At 34.5% G+C, this 16,903-nt stretch overlaps 1 protein-coding gene across 6 annotated transcripts in view; it reads right to left on the bottom strand.

The window, feature by feature from the left end:
* The window catches only part of STXBP5 (syntaxin binding protein 5), a 102,225-nt gene that overhangs the window by 17,240 nt on the left and 68,082 nt on the right, over positions 1–16,903 (bottom strand). For 2 of the 6 annotated variants that reach the window (XM_071740519.1, XM_071740520.1), the window contains exons 17-21: positions 16,660–16,785; positions 16,032–16,183; positions 8,477–8,542; positions 5,219–5,278; positions 5,075–5,122 (exon numbers count right to left, since the gene is read on the bottom strand). In XM_071740519.1, coding sequence (XP_071596620.1) covers positions 5,075–5,122; positions 5,219–5,278; positions 8,477–8,542; positions 16,032–16,183; positions 16,660–16,785 — 452 coding nt within the window. The remainder of the gene's footprint in view (positions 1–5,074; positions 5,123–5,218; positions 5,279–8,476; positions 8,543–16,031; positions 16,184–16,659; positions 16,786–16,903) is intronic. The other 4 variants (XM_071740521.1, XM_071740523.1, XM_071740522.1 and 1 more) reach the window with 2 other exon arrangements.

The following is a 16,903-nucleotide window of genomic DNA, read 5'->3' as shown; positions in this document are numbered from 1 at the left end:
CAGAAACAAGTAGTCAACTTAGGTCTACTTCGTAGATGAGAATGGTCAATTCTGGATTTTCAAGCAGAAATATTTAAGACAATTTTAACAACTTTAAGAAAACTGGAGAAATTAAAAAAAAATAATAAAAAGAACATAGTAGGTAACACGTAACATAGCAGGTAACAAGTTCAGGCAAGAGTCATACTCGATTCTAGGAGTCAATGTAGACTTAGCTTTTTGTTTCTTACTGAAAGACCAGCTGTGTGAACAAGACCTTTTCTACAGCAGTGAGCTGTGCCTCATTAATAGGATAAGAATATACAGTAACTGTTAAAAGGATATCATTGCTAGAAATCGTGAATTTATGTGCTAAGCAAAAAAACCACAACCACATTTCAAAACATACACCAGCATGTTAAAAACCTCAAGAATTCAAACGCAGTAGAAAACGAGAACCTATTTACATAGCAGCAGTGCCATCTTGTGTTTAAAGAAAAAAGTTGCTAAGGATGCCATAGAGAATAATATTTTGCCAGCTAAGCTGCTTTTAACTAACATTACTTAGTATAAACAAAAACAAACAATATTCACATCTGGCTTCTGGTTTACCATGTTTTTTAAAAATTTATTTTCACTATCCTTCAGACGAAAAGCAAGAACATGCTAGACCACTATAACATATAAAATACGCATCAAAGCAGTGGAAATGGTAGAATGGAGTTCTACAGAGCAAGTGCTCAGTGTCAGGCTTTTTACTTCAGGGCAAAGGCAATGGTGACTGCTGATGCTGTAGCTGACCTCAAGAAGTAGATGTCAGAGTTTAATACCTCTCTTGGTGGTAGCTAATGCAGCATTTATGGCCAAGACTGCCCTTCTGCAGCTGGTGTGAGACAGGGAGATAGAGACTGGGGAGCTCTTTTACTCCTCCTGGCACCCTGATGCTTAAGGCAGCAATTAATATTACGCTGTTTAGACTTCAATAATCCTCTACATTATAAAACCTGGAATCATGCAGACACACACACTTTATTTTTTTCTATAATTAGGCATTATAGAAGAGAATTATATTGGAGAACTGCCCAAAAACAACATTTGGAATTCTTGGGGATTCCCATAGGTTAGGCTTGAAGGGGCAGGTATTAAAATATACACTAAATATATAATCAAACCGGTTACACCTTGGCATAGTAACTTTTATGTCAGCATAGCAGGTTCAAAAAGTTCAACGAAGGCAACATGAAGGCTGACTCATTATTGAACTATCAATAGGTAGCCATGGCTTAAAAGTAATAGTTATGTTTTATCTGTAGTGGGTCATCCTGAGATGATATTTTACAATATATATCACATCAGATTGAAAGCTTGCACACTGCCTATTTAAAGAAACAGTTTAAAACTTGTAAGAAAATTCTAAGGATTATAAGGGAGACAAGTGTCTTGGTGTTCTGACAAACAAGAGAGCAGTTTACATAAAGACTACTTCAATTAACACCTCATGAGAAATAACTAAGCAGCTTAGAATTTGTTATACGTACCAAGTTCCCAAATTATTATGTGCTTGACAGCTACACAGAAGGGAAAGCATTGAGATGCTTAAAGAACTGACTCTTGCACTGATGACAGTAAAACAGCAAAGTTATGAATGCTGAAATCTCTATTTTTGATATAAAACTGTTACAAGAGAACTTAAAAAAAATGTACTTGATCTAAACAAAACTGGATCAAAGTATTTGATCAAACACACTGGAAAATAAAGTCCTACTCTTGCATTAGGACAGATGAAAACTTATTATGAGCATCTGAAGAATTAATTGCAAGAAAACAGCAAAACCAGCCAATGACTTGAGCACTGTTTGAAAAAATTAGGTGAATACATAGCACATAACAAATGTGAGAAACCTTATTTGAATAGTACTAACAGGGATTATAGAAGTTTGGAATTCATGCTACTCTGCCTAGAGCTGCCTGCTAATATTGTTTGTAACTGGTTCTATCTTCTGCAGTTCAAAAATTTAAAATCAATTTTCCTAAAAAGTAGTATACATATACTCCTGGATAGTTAAGAATGTCTTAGCATCTACAATGGTTTGCATGCACGTTTACAAAAGCTTCTTCCAGTAATTGGATGTTACAGTACCTCTACTCCTGACCTGATCTATAACAATGCATTAACTGCATACATTTTTTAGTTCAAATAATTTTGACAAAAGTATGAGTAAAACAGCTTAAGATTTTGCTTCCACTGCTTTTCTATAAAAATGACATGGCCTTAGAAATTAAATGCTGCCTACAAATTCTTCCTGAAAGTTAATCTACATTTGAATACTTCTCTGTACTAGTTCACACAACGTAATTTATACTTTCAATTATTTGTCATTCCTAAGAGAAATGGCTGCTTTTGATAACAGCTGTTATCAACAGAACTATTTTCTATCATTTCTATAAGCTTAGTTAAACTACTGCATCTTTAAGGTAATGGCAACTTTTCCAAAATTGATTTCTGATGTAAATAAAAAGGAAATGTGACCAAAAGAAATATTCATAATAGGCTTTTACCTTACTATACATTCCTTAGCACAGAATGTTCACAACTGAGTATTTAGAAAAAGAAAAACACCAACTGCTCTTAACAGTATATATAGAAAAACTGAAGTATCTGTACATGAAGCATTTACAATCTGTTTTATTTATGCTATTTTTGCAGTAAGATCCTTTTATGAAGCAAGAATTGTTGTGTGATACTGCCACTCATGATAGCAATCTGTAGAAATGAAGATGTCTCTAAACACATTTCAGTAGTGATTAAATTGACACTGGCTTTATATTTCTAAATGCACCTTTATGATCTTACCACTTTACAGCCCTGTCACTTAAATGAAATTACTTCTCACTCTGCAAGCAATGTTCCCTTACTCACTGTTCCCACGTGAGAAAACACACAGCAGTGACATTAACAGCAACTGAAGTTACCAATGTAAAAAATTCTTGTTCTGTTTGACAATCCATACGACAGGTTATCTTTGATGAAGAATGGAAAGAATTAGTACTTATTGCACTACAACATATAGAAGTTAAGGACAGTTAAGTGACGCATTTCACAAAGCTTTTACAAAAAGTGTCCATTCACAGTTGGCAATTCAGTTTAAAACAATGAAATGTAAAACCATGCAACTATTAAGAGCAAAGAAAAGGTGTTTTTCCTCATGTGGAAGAGCTTAGAAGGTAAGTTTACAAAGAGACATGCCAACTAAACATGCCAAATAAAGTATAGAGAATATGGCAGTGAAAAAAGCATTCAGTGAAGATCATCAAATCACTCAAAATTCAACACAGATAAAAGAATTTTCTTTACATTTCCAACAAATGTATTCTTGTCTCAATTAACTATGCATTTAACTTACACCCTGAAGAATCCATCACTTGTAAATATATGTTTTGGTTTTTAGCTATGAAAAATACAGACAAAACTTCCAGTGGAAAGCCTTCAAGCTGGAACAGATGTCAAAAGTTCTACAGAATTGTCATTAGCACGTTGTATTAATACTGTATCATTACTTTTTTAAAAAGTGGGAAAAAATGAAGTCACACTCAAGCGTACTGTTTTTTGCACAAGACAAACTGTCTTAAATTCAAAGGAGATTGCTTTGGGACAAGAGGGAAACCTTAGGTCATCAATAGGCATTCATATACGATGCACAATATTAAGCATTCTTTTTTCACATTGGAAGAGCTAAACATAAGTCTGTAGTTAGCCTGGATTTCCTTTAGGAGAAAATGTTAATCAGTACTCCTGTAAATTATACTTTTTTTTTTTTTTAATTACAGATGAATTGACACAATATATTACTGACTGCCATTTGCTTTCTTGAATTATATTAAACAGTGTAAGAACTCATCTTCCTTATAATTTCTGTAACCACTGCAAGGTGGGCTCAACATAATACTGAGGCAAATAGCACAGTCTTGCTGGTTCTAATTCTGTAACTAATTCCAGAGACCAATTTGTCATACATTTATGTATCTCTCTGAATTTTGAGTGAGTCTTTTTTTCAGTTACTGAATTACAATGAAAGGGATTAATGGTTTAGGATAAAAGTTGAATTGCCAAAAAGCAAATCAAAGGGAGACTTCAGGAAATTTCCTTCTCCCTAGTCTTAACTCATGGTTCAACACAAACTATGAAATAGCAGTTTGGCAAACAGCTTTACTACACAAAGTAGTTTCAACATTTTCACCTGACTAAAGAGATAGCATATTAATGTACTAAACAAAACCAAAATGAACCACTGACACAATGATTCTGTAATGAAAATAACCACATTGCAGTTCAGGAAACAGGAGTCCCTTTCCCAAAATTAAATTAAATCATACAGCCTCTCACCTTCATTTATATAATGCCCCAGCTGTCAGGAGCAGAGTTAATTTTCATTACAATCATAAAAGGGTTCAATCTACCTGCATGCAACATATTCCAAAGCAATTTTGTCACCAAATTGTTTGTAGGGTTTTGTGTCACTGTTGGATGCAGAGAAGCAAGTACAGTTCTAGAACAGAAATGGGGAGTATATACATGAATATATATACTCCCCATATACATATATATTCATATATATATATATGAATATGACCAAGCCCTCTTACACTTGATTAATGGAAAACATGATACCACTTCCATCTTGGCCATAGTCATATGGCAATCTGACCATATGGCTATGAATGCAACACATACAAGGAAATTAAATGAGCCACGTTCTTAAAAAGAGAGCATACCTTTGCCAAAGTAGTAGAATAATGTTGTGACCTGCATAGACTGAACTCTTAGTATGGAGTAGAATTTCACCCATCCAGAAGATAGAGAAGTACAATTGAAAAATCAGAGAATTTAAACCACCAATAGCCTTGATTTTTTTTTTTTTTTTTAAATTAGTGCCCAATGTATTTAGTGTAGAAGCAGCCCACAGAACTACCAATTAGGATAAAGAATGAAAAAATTATTAACTTAATGCATTGAATTTTTTTTTTATTATTTTTTTTATTTTGCTGCTGGGTTAGTGATAGATTAGGAACAGAGCAGAATTTTTCTAGTTCCTACCTATGTCATTGGCTACCATCTTGGAAAACATTCTGCTTTTGGTCTTCACTGTAAATAATATTTTAATAAAAAAAAATATATCAATCTAAGTGCAAAGAATGAACTGAAGAAAAAGTAAAACTATAGAAAATAAAAATACTGTACCCTTTTCTATAAAATTATTCATTTTTTGATCATCATCAGAATTGTTTGGTGAACCAGAACCTATAAGTGAAGACAGAATGAAAAGGATATACAAACATACACCTGTGTCACAAAACCAATGTACAAAACACAAGCTTTGAGATTAGCTGTCTGAAAAGTCCCAATTATTTTGGTGTGACAGGAATTCTGATTCACTAATCACAAAAATTATAATGCAAAATACAATGCTGCACAGTGAAGCAAGTTTATTGCTAGAAATATTTCCTTCATTGAATAATATGTTCACATTAAATAATTAGGCTGCTGTTGTAATTATGGTTTCAGACACAAATATTAACCTAGTGATTCACAGAACACAGCCTTAAAAATCAAACACTTGGAAATTTTCTTTTATTTTTCAATGCAGCAGCGGGCACTGCTTCAACTATTCTGCAGACAGCTCAGGGTGACTACTGTCACTGGGAGTTTTCTGAATCCTTAATACAGAAAAAATAATGTTGGCTATTGGCCACAACTGGAGGCTTACCATTGTCCTGAAATTAAAACATAATCAACTAAGAAAATGCCAACTATAATTGTATATTACGTAGAAGTAAAAAAATGATGCAAAGATTTTGACACTCATTAACACAAGAACCTGACAGTTCACAATGATATATGAAGTTTTATGGGTCAGATACATGTCTCCAGAGCCTAAGCTGATCATTGATTAATTTCTGGGGGAAAAGCACGAGATATAGCTATTATTTCTCTTGCATTTTCACAGTATTTCTATAGATCTCTGTTATTAAAACTCTAAGAAACAATTCTAACTTGCACAGCCAGGTAGTCCCTTCCACAGGCTTCTCACTGGAGGAAGTCTAACACAAGTTGGCATCCACTACTCTTCACAGAATCACAGAAAGTTAGGGGTTGGAAGGGACCTCAAAAGATTGAGTCCAACCCCCTGCCAGAGCAGGGTTACCTAGAGGAGGTCACATAGGTCAATGTAGATGGGTTTTTGATGTCTCCAGAGAAGAAGACTCCACAACCTGCCTGGGCAGCCTGCTCCAGTGCTCCATCATCCTCACAGTAAAAAAAATTTTTCCTCATGCTTGCATGGAACCTCCTATTCTCAAGTTTACATCCGTTGCCTCTTGTCCTATCATTGGGCATAACTGAGAAGAGCCTGGCACCATCCCTCCTGGCTCTCACCCTTTACATATTTCCCCTCTTCACCATGGCACGGAAAGGTGGAAGAGGTAGAAGATTTAGATCACTCAAGCAAATGCAGACTTCAGCCCTAAGAGTGGCTGGTCTGTTTTACTGATATAATTTTAACAGTAAAGCAAGTAACAATTGCCAGTCCCATCCTCCAATCTTAAAGCTAGTAACAAGCAAATTTTTATACTAAAAATATTTTCCTCCAAATTAGAGAGCCCTTAGAGTGGAAAAAGTTAATTTAAATCTGGCTTTTCCTACTCCTCAAGCTCACAAATACTGACATTTCTCTAACACGTCCTCTAACATCTTTGAAAACAGAATGCAATTTTCAAGCTTCTTTCCAGTCTTGTGCTCTTGCCCATTAGATATGTGAAATTTACACCAAACCTAAGGTACCGAAGCTCTTCTCTCTTGACAAACACCACCAAATTATTGGTTTATCAGGAAGCACTTCCCACTAAGTACCCTTCTCCAAGGAAAACTGGAGAAGCCTGCATGAATTCACCAAGAGCTGGGAGGAGAGGACAGAACCAAGGGAAGCATTGAACAGTCCAACCTTGATACTTTAAGATCCTATTTGGGGAATGAAATAGGAACTTCCCCCCCTCACCCTTTTTTGCATTCACTGGTTTTGGTACTTTAGACTTACTTCTCTTTAGTACTGTGTGTGTACCTATGGCATTACGTACTCTTTTCAGAAAGCACTCAGGTCCCCTAACTTCAAGACTTTATTCTAACATGAAGTAACTCCAAAATAGTCTCCAAATGACTCTACAGGCATTGGAATTTCACCCTAATTCTGTTAACTTTCAGGACATTCGAATCCATCTATTCTAAGTTCTCATTTTTTGATCCAAAAATAAATATCCAAATTACATTAATTTTTAACCCACTTCACCTAAAACAATCCAGGCAGCAGAGAACGACGGGAGGCAAATTGCTAAATTTAGGATTTCTCCATCTAGATCTTGATTTTCATCTTTGGGTTTGCTTTCATTGCAATGTTTAAGGGAACAGTGAATTGAGTTTTACAGTACTTCAATTTATGAAAGAATCCCTCTAATTTAACTTATATAGCATTTAAAGTTTTAGCAGTACCAGTTTGAAGCGGCTTGGATTGACATTTGAGTAATGCTGGAGCAAGGGGAAAAAATTATACAGATTACAGGTTACAACTCATGATCTTTTTGTTGAATGCATTTTATAGCAGTCTATCAGAAGCTAGACTTAGCCTGGATTTTTAAGTGGGTCGAATTCAAATACCTTAACAAAAATCAGTCTCCTCAGCCTTGACAGAGAAAGTGGTTTACTGCAACTATAGCACTGCACAAGCTGTCTACAGACATGGGTCTTGATATTTAAAAATGAAATAGGGAAGATGCACTTTCCAAACACCACAAAAATGCTTGCATTAAGGTGATGCTGAAGCTGACATCACCATTTATATTGTATTTACATTGCTATAACTCCAAATAGCCGATTGTTGGATAAAACACTAAATAGTATTACACACTGCTGAAGTTTAAGTTAAAATATTCACATACAGTAGTGCTATGGCAACCAAAGCAAACAAACAAAAAAGAAAAGTGGGAGTGAGGGAGTGTAAAGTTGGGATCTCCTATCTTGCAAAAATTCCAGTTTCTAAAGACCTCTGATTCCAAAGAAAAACAGTAATCTACCATGTATGACAAAACAAAAGCATATTAGCTCTTTTTACAGAAATTACCAATTTTAGATAATCACATGAAATATTACAGGAATTTGTGCATCTCTTACCAACATTTCCAAATTATCACTGTGAAGTACATTTCCTGAAGCATAAATATTTCAGATTACATCTCTCTTCATTCATCTTTATGACATATTCCTATTGTATCTCTTAAATCACCCTTATTTTAAAAATGCAGTTGTGCTGCAAATCAAAATCATGACAGCTCAAATGGTTTGTGAGAAAGCAAATGGTTTTATATAATTACTTAACTAGTAAATGTTGACTTAAATCATGCCATCTTTTGGACTAATAAGAAGCTGAAGACCAGAGAAAGGTATGATTACCTGAAGTGGGTGATTTGCAGCGATCTTCTGGCACCACTGAGCCTTCATTAATATCACAAAGACCCGCTGAAACACAAAAACAGTGGATAATAAATACAGCTGCTATTCTATTCTCTCTCTTGCTGTAGTTTGGAACTTCATTCCTTATTAGAAAAAAACCCAGCAAGCTGGAGACCGAATTTAGGTATTACTGTTTCGGTTTCTTTTTCAATAGGATATTACCCACAGTGACTGTAGAGTCACTTATTTCTTTGCAAAACACACTGCATCATCAGATTGCAGTGGAAACCACCATATTTTTAGCAGGATGCATTTATCAAAACAGTTAATTTATGAGCTATAAGTGTTGATTAAGTATAAAATTAATTTCTAGTTTGAAAACATCCTGGAGTTACATTTTTTTATCTAATATCAAAAGAAAGTTAGAAAAAAGACGACCTTGAAGTTTACAACCATGTGTGCAGTATGATGTGTAACTTTTTTCAGATTACTTTCTCACTGTTACAGTGATACGCTTTGTATTTGCTGTTGCACTGCCAAGAAGTTTTCTAGCAAAACTCCTTATTGGTACCAACTACAGAATATAGGTTCTATGGGGAATTTCACTAAATTGTTACATCATGAAATCTGATCATTTGAGTAACTGCAAAATGTTACTAAAAGCTCATTCCTCTCATTCCACTGAAGAAAATAAAGTTTAGAAATCTGCAAGCAGATGCTAAAGATACAAGTTGCCTCATAAGAATTCTAAATATTATGCCATAACACTAACGAGAAGTATAAAGGAATTTTGTATTTTTCTTTTTGACAAGAAATTGCTTTCAACACTGCCCATGATTAAGTTAACTTTATTGATATTTTAAGGCTGCTAATGCAGCCATTTCCTTCAGAAATGTCATGATGTGATACTAATGCATACAAGCATATAAATACTTGACAGCAATAGTTAAGGAATTAGTTAAAATGAAAAGGTTTTGCATGCAGACAAGTATTTGAAATAGACAAAAAGCTTCAGAGGTATAATGGTAATGGCTAAGGCAGTAAGGGCTTCCACATGCAAACCCTGCCTATACAGCTGCATTCTACACATTCACAAGTGTATCTGTACAAACCTGTTAACTGATGACACACACATACACAAAAAAAAAAAAAAGGAATAGCTCTATCAAATCTTTCATATTTCCAAATACAGAAGTTAATAATTTAAAAACAACAAAAAAGTTTTCCTGGTATATCAATGTGAAACACGTTAAAAGTATGCTGCATTCACAGTTTAATTATGTATTAATATTTTTTAAGATTACTACGACCATAGACGGCTTGAACATCAAAACTCCATTACTAGGATTGACGTGAAACTGTTAACTGACATTAAGGCTTGGTTAAGCCTACACTAAACAACAGTCCAAGAACTGATTTTAGTTCTAAGGTATACAGTGAAATCCCAGACAGAAGCTATACTTTTTCACTACACAGAAATAAAAAATCCATTTAATTATTTATCCATCAGTAAATCAATGAGCACCATGGGATATCTGTGGTAGATATTCTGGAACTATGATTGACCTCTGAAAGCAGTGCAGTTTTAAACACACAGGAATCTAAATGTTTTGTAATAGATGGTTGCATGAAAAGATTTTTCAAAAATCCAGGTTCTGCTTTCCCACCAAGCAATAGAAGTTTTAGATGGCAGGAGTGCTGGGAAGGCAAGCCTGCACTTTCAGAACCAGCTGCCTTTCTAGATCACATTCCTTTTAGAGTCAAATTGTAGAAATCCAAACACACAGCTCAGGAACTTAATTTCCTCTTTCCCGTAAACATTTTAGTTCTTTATCTTCAGAGAAACACTTTAACCTCTCACACTTAAAAGAGAAATCTTGCAGTGATGGGAACAGTCTTTAGCCAAGAATTACATTACATACCTACATGCTTAGTTTCTTAGCAAGAAGTCTGGAGGTTATGGTATTTTTGATATGCTTTTTATGAATAACTTGTCAACAGATCCAACACAAAACATTCATCATAAAGCTATATACTAATTTTATGCATAAGATTTAACCCTCTAAATTATGACAATCATTATGGCACATGAATCTTGGAAACCTAAGCAAAACTATCACTGCTATTATTTGAGAAAAGGTACAAGAACAGACAAAGTAGTTTTAACCATGACTGTATAAGTAATTAAATTGAGCAAGGAATAAGAAGAATTGAGTTAAATGTATAAACTAAGAGGGTTTGTCCATAATCAATGAGAAGAAATTGGTGTAACCATCGTTACTTCTGTTTGTCTTAAAACCTCAGATAACCCTTAATAGAAGCAGTGTGTACACTGGCAGTAAGACAGCTTCTCTGGTTTCAGGCTTAAGCCATATGTGCAATAGAGAAAAACAAACTGATCCAAGATATTTCTTTTCAGAACTACAGATTACATCCTGACCATGACAGAAAGATACTGGAGAGTGACCTTCTAATGACCTTGTAGCTTATCGCTCTAAACTTTACTGGCAAAAAACTTAAAAAACTCCCAAATGAATAGAAAAATCAAATACTGTCATTGAAGACAAAATTTACAATGTTGCATTTGAAACCCTAGAATTACAGCCTAAGTTCACTGATGTAAAAAGTAAGTTTAATGAGATTTTTGTCCATTTTTCACATAAGCTTCAGGCAGATATATCTCTGAAGAAACTATGATTTGACTGGAAACCAGCTTAATTAAAAATTACAGTTAGAACTAGCTTCAAAGGAAGATACAGAAGTTAGAATTAATAACAAATAACCTGAAAAAAATTCCCCAAATGCAACAACCAAACTTCCTGATTCAGTTCAGACTTGGCTTAGGTACACTTGATGCTGGTCAGGTTTTGTTGATGTTTGAGCTAAAAATTCAGAGTTCATGTCTAGATCCATTTCAAAGAGAAAGGGGATAAGGAAAATAACTAGAATAACCAACCCCAGAAGAATTCTAGGCACGTATTTTCTTTAGCCCTAATTCTTAAATCGTTGTAGATTACATTCAAAAAAGGCTTTTTGACGCATAATATTTTTTTTAAATGTTGCATACAAAAACTGCCTCTATTTTGTCAGAATCCTAAACTGCCTCTTGTAGAACCAAGGAATACTAATTTATAAAACATTTCATTGTATTGCACTAGTTGAGAGGTCAAATAAAATCTTGTAACTCCAACCAAAAATAAGTTGCTAGAGTTCAGACTGGTGTCCTATGTGAACTTCATCATATGTACAGAAAATAACAGCTATCCATAAGTACTGGGGTTTAGTCAAAAATACCAATTCTTTGATCATTTGGTACCCATATTGGCTTCCTTTGTAGTGGCTCCTGTCATAGCTAGTAATGAGTATATCAAGCCAAGGTTTCTGAACAGTGTAAGCCTCCGCTGAGTAAAGTTTCCATCACTTTTACTCACACCTTGTGCCTACTGGCGTGTGGCCAAAGTTGCTTCCCTCCCCCCACCCACCCCACCCCCTCTTATGACTTGCAAGCAAAGGCTGACCTGGCTTTTATCCTTGACACTGTCTAGAGAAGGCCTTCACAGAACACATACACTGCATGCTTCACAAACTATAAATTGCCACCCCAAACATGTGAGTAATATACCTGGTATGATCACTGATAAATTCCAAAACACGATCACAACTGGGAGCTTGTATCTGTTGAGCTAGCCTGAAATGACATTTTACAGTCTAGCTAGTGTAGAGAGCCTTGTCTCTAAATAGATGCTGCTTTAAGACGGGAATCTGAATTTCTTTTCTGAGTAGAAAAAAATAAGATGACAGAAAGATACATCATATTCTTGCAACACAAGTGAAGGGAAAATCTTGCATTAAAAAAAAAAAAAAATTCAATCGGTTGACTCAGGACATGCCATTTACTAAATTATAAGTAAGCGAATACTGATGAGCTATTAGATAAACACTTTATGCTGAAACATAGGGAACAGTAGGGATCTTAAAGAGGAAGGACCATTCCTTGCTGTTGTTTTTGAGCAAAACCTATGGTAGTGGCTAAGTAACAGCACATGATGTTTTCCTACTCCTTTATATATTGAAATAATGTTTTTATTTTTTATTTTGCCAGTCTTGGAATACAAGGTACAGTAGCAATATGCTGTTCTATTGTATATTGTCTGAGACAGAATTAACATAATTACTAAGAACTTACTTAAATGAATGCATAGATTAGTATGACTTTTTTAAAAATACACTGTGGTTGGCTAAATGAGAATAGGACATATACTCAGTTAATCAGTTTTTCTAACAACCACAGTAAATACACAATCCCTTTTTCCTACAAAGAATTAGAAGTTAAGTACTAATACTCCCTGAAGGTTCTTAAAGCTGTGCAATAGTTGAAAATGTCTTTCATAGAAAAAAAATATTCAGCAGTATTGAAATACATGTTTTAAATAATTCAATGAAGGTCTACCTTTGAAACAAAATCAGGTCAGCGTAAGCTCCTTGCATCTTTTAAGATGATAAATACAGATATTAGTGTTCAAGAAAGGGAGAATGCAAGCTGAAGTGTTTTGACTAACTCTCATAGTTCCAGTTCCATAAATATAGCATAGGATATTTCTTTAATGTACCAAATTTCTCTTTGTGGAAAATTAAACAGCAATGATATTTTACTATCTATGCTATTGAAGTCTGGGCAACACACACATTGAAATAGCTACAAATAATGATAAATATTAAACTAGAAATTTAGAAGTTATTTTCAACTTTTAAGATGACTCTAAGCTCCAACTAATCAAGATTTTGGGACAATGGTCGAGACAAAAATAATTAACTACATGGTTAAGAAATTAAGTCTTTCACACAAAACATACTTTAACTTATCCCTAAATTAAATAGTATAGGTAACTTCAGGTTTATAATTGTTGGCTTCAGAAACCAGTTTTGGGGCTTCTGCCCATCTTTTGCTTCCCTTCACAATAACAGATCAGTTGCAGACCCTGGTACCATCTTAAGGTGGAGGCACTTTATGCCCATCTCCCTTTCTCCCTTGGCAGAGGCTGGAAAACTTCGTGGTATTAGGCTACCCTTTCTGAATTTTTTTTTTTCTTGCTGAGGAAATGTAACAGAAATAACAGAACTGGACCACAACCTCTAGTCTTTTGTTTTTATTTTATTTTTAACTTCAGGTCATTCTTTCCCTAGCTTAGTTTTATTCTACTTGCCTTCATTTAAAAATGGGATGAGATTACCTACCTCTGCCCAAGGGATGTAGATAACTGGCATCCTAGAGAGAGGAACAGCTTTAAACTGTGCTTTAAAAAAAATCAGCTTTACTCTGTCCAAATTCTAGGATACTTTGAATGACGAAGTCAGAGAAGCCCTTAAGTAAAAGTTCTGATGAGCTACCTCCCTCACGTAGACGCCTGAACTGCTTAGAAATGCCACAAGCTGTGAAATACAAACACCTCCAACTCCTAATCCCTTTGAACAACATCTTTGAAGAAGTGAATTTTCATTTGTAATAGATACACAATTTTCAATATTGTAAGTATTGAAAATTTCAATATTCACCTAGAGTTTTGAAGCTTTGCCTGCCAGAAAGGGGATGAAGCAAGTGAGGCTTCTAGCCTCAGATATCAAAACAATACTAAGTTTGGCAAGATCTTGGGCCTGTAAACATCAGTAATTTCTGAGACAGAATCTTCTTTATATTTTGATATGAAAAATATGATAATTTTATAAATATATTGTAATAATATTTATAAAGATACAAAATACAGAGACTATGATGACTGATTTTTTTTGCCTTCAAGTTTCTTTTAAAGATGCCATGAACAAGGAACAGATGTGTGGCGTATTAAAATCAGTTTCTAAAAGTAAAACAATTACTTAATGGACTAACAAAAATACTTATGGTGAACAAGTGAAAAATAAAATTCAGATGTTTAAAAAGATTTTATTGCCATGAGATGACTTACTTATATAAGAGGTGCGAAGCTTTTTCACAGACTCTGAATATAAGTTAGAAAGGCCGCACATGCAAGAAGCCACAGTCAGCATACCTTTATGAAGCAATGAGAAAAGGAAAGACGGAGACACTAACAGTACATTTAAGACAGAAAAGCCAGCAGAATAAATTGTATAACCAGGTTTATAAAATGTTCTTGCCATGCAGAGTGTTAGTGTTAAAATGTAAGAAGAAAAAAATAAAAAATCCATGATTTCATGTAACAGTTACATTCATGAGGGAAAAGGACTTCATTCATGAACATCTTAGAGACACAGTTGTAGATCAGTTATGCAGATCCAACACATTAAAATAGTAAAGCCAAGAAAATGAAGTAATGTTTAAACTCCAAAAGGCATTTATAATCTGTATGTATGAAAGTAGAATTTAAGCCCTTACTCCTGAGAGGAATTAACACAGTCAGTCAAGTTATTTCTCTCTCTTAAAAGGCAGTCTTTTTAAATAAAGTTTTAGTAGAAGAAAATATTTTATTTGACAAGGTAGTAACTGCTTACATTCTGCTCTAAATGAATTGTGTAAAACAGTTTCCTCAGTTGAAATAAGCTAACTATGCTAACTGGATGTTTCTCAAATGAATCATATACTAAAATACATTTTAGAGTGTCCATTTCAATTTGAATAAAGTATTACCTAAAGGTCTTACCTGGACTTAATTCTAGATCTCAAAATAAAGTGATCAGCACTACAGCATGTTTTTTAACAGCTTATTTCCTCTTTAAAAAGAATTATTTAAGGCATCTGTGTCATTGTTTGTCATTTCTTCTTTAGCCATTTTCCAAATTAACTTAAAACTATCCACTACATAATGAGTAGGAGAAAGGATTTAAAAATACTACACTTTGCTTTTGGCAATAAAAAAGCAAGGCACTTGGACTGAAAAAGCCAGTTTCTTCCTCAGCTGCAAAGGAAAATCCTTCTTCAGTATATTTTTAAATCCTTTAAGTCCTTTGTTCAAAAAGGTTTATTTTACTCGTTTGTATATTTGAAATTTTACTTAGTTCATTTAAATCAAAGGCTTCCTCTCAAGCATAATGTACATAAGAGTCTCTTTAACTTATCAGAGGCTATTCTAGTCCATTTTTAAATTAGGATGCCAGAAGATCCTAGCAGATATACTGGCATTCTGCAAACATCAGTGTGTTTATACAAAAGTATGATATGGGTACTATGCTCATCAGAAACATCAGGATATTTCCACTTTATGCTGTGCTATTAACTTCAAATCTTGTAAACTGCACAAATCCATTGTGCATTTATACTTTTATCTCTTCACACAGATACTGTTTTCCCATCTGCTTGTTCTTAAAATATACAATACACTGAAAAATAAGTAATGGTATCAGGCACCAGTAGATTCCACTATGCAACAGTTTCAAAGGTAACATGAAATAACAAACCTGCAATAATACCAGCATTAGGGACAGATCAAGAACAAAGGATGAAAACACAGTGGAGAGAAGTATGCTTGTATACAAAGCATATACACTTATAGCCAAGGTAAGATCAGAAGACAGACACAGTTAAAACAGGTTTTGGGTTACTCACCTCCAGATGGCTGCCGAGTTTTTCGGGGAGATCGTGGCTCCCTGCGGTACGGATCATTGGAGCCATACAGTTCAATAGTGCCTAGATTCAAGAGCACTGTCTTCTGGAGGTAATCAACCATGGCAATACCATTACAGTTTCCAAAAACTACCCTAGAAAAAGAGAAGTGGAAGGAAACACGGTGCTAATCAAATGCTAATGAAGCTTTATTTGTTGCTGTTCAGCTTTTTAAGAGCTCCTAATTTTTATGAATTACCCTAAATTATATGTATTTATAAATGGCTCTTTTAAAATGCAGTGTTGTTTAATTCTCGTATAAAACCATATGACACTCAGTAGAAGGATCACTGCCACTGTACTTGCCAACCTAGCTGACACAGCCTTAAACTACATTTTCTTTTAGCTTTACAGTGTCAGGTAAGGAAGAGCAACTTTGATTTGTTTCTGATGTTAGCATGTCCAGGATATGCCATGACCTAGAAAGAATTATCTTTTAAGCACAGGAGACTACTTGCCTCTGTTGTGTTGCTATGCAGCTTGTGGGAATACACACAGAGACTTAATTTTTAATAGGTAATTTTAGTCCACTAATACAGAATAATGAAAAAACTGTGTAGAATATACTTACAGCCCATACGCTGAGTTGACTGCTAAGCTGGTTATCTGCTGAGGAGGTTCTCCACTCACCCACACTAGCTGGATAACTAGCTCAATTTGGTAGCCTGGAGACTGCTTGAGAGGAGAATTTTTAACTCTGGAAAGTAAACAAAACATGGTATCTTTCTGTGACTGTGGTTTCCATTTTCTCTTTATAGGCCCAAACTCAAACTGGGCTTTAAAGAGTTCGAAAAATTTTAAAAAATCAACATGAA

The sequence above is a fragment of the Heliangelus exortis genome, chromosome 3 (assembly GCF_036169615.1).
Source record: "Heliangelus exortis chromosome 3, bHelExo1.hap1, whole genome shotgun sequence".
Lineage (NCBI taxonomy): Eukaryota > Metazoa > Chordata > Aves > Apodiformes > Trochilidae > Heliangelus > Heliangelus exortis.
Note: the sequence above shows the minus strand (reverse complement) of the source record. Positions and strands in the feature narration are given on the sequence as shown.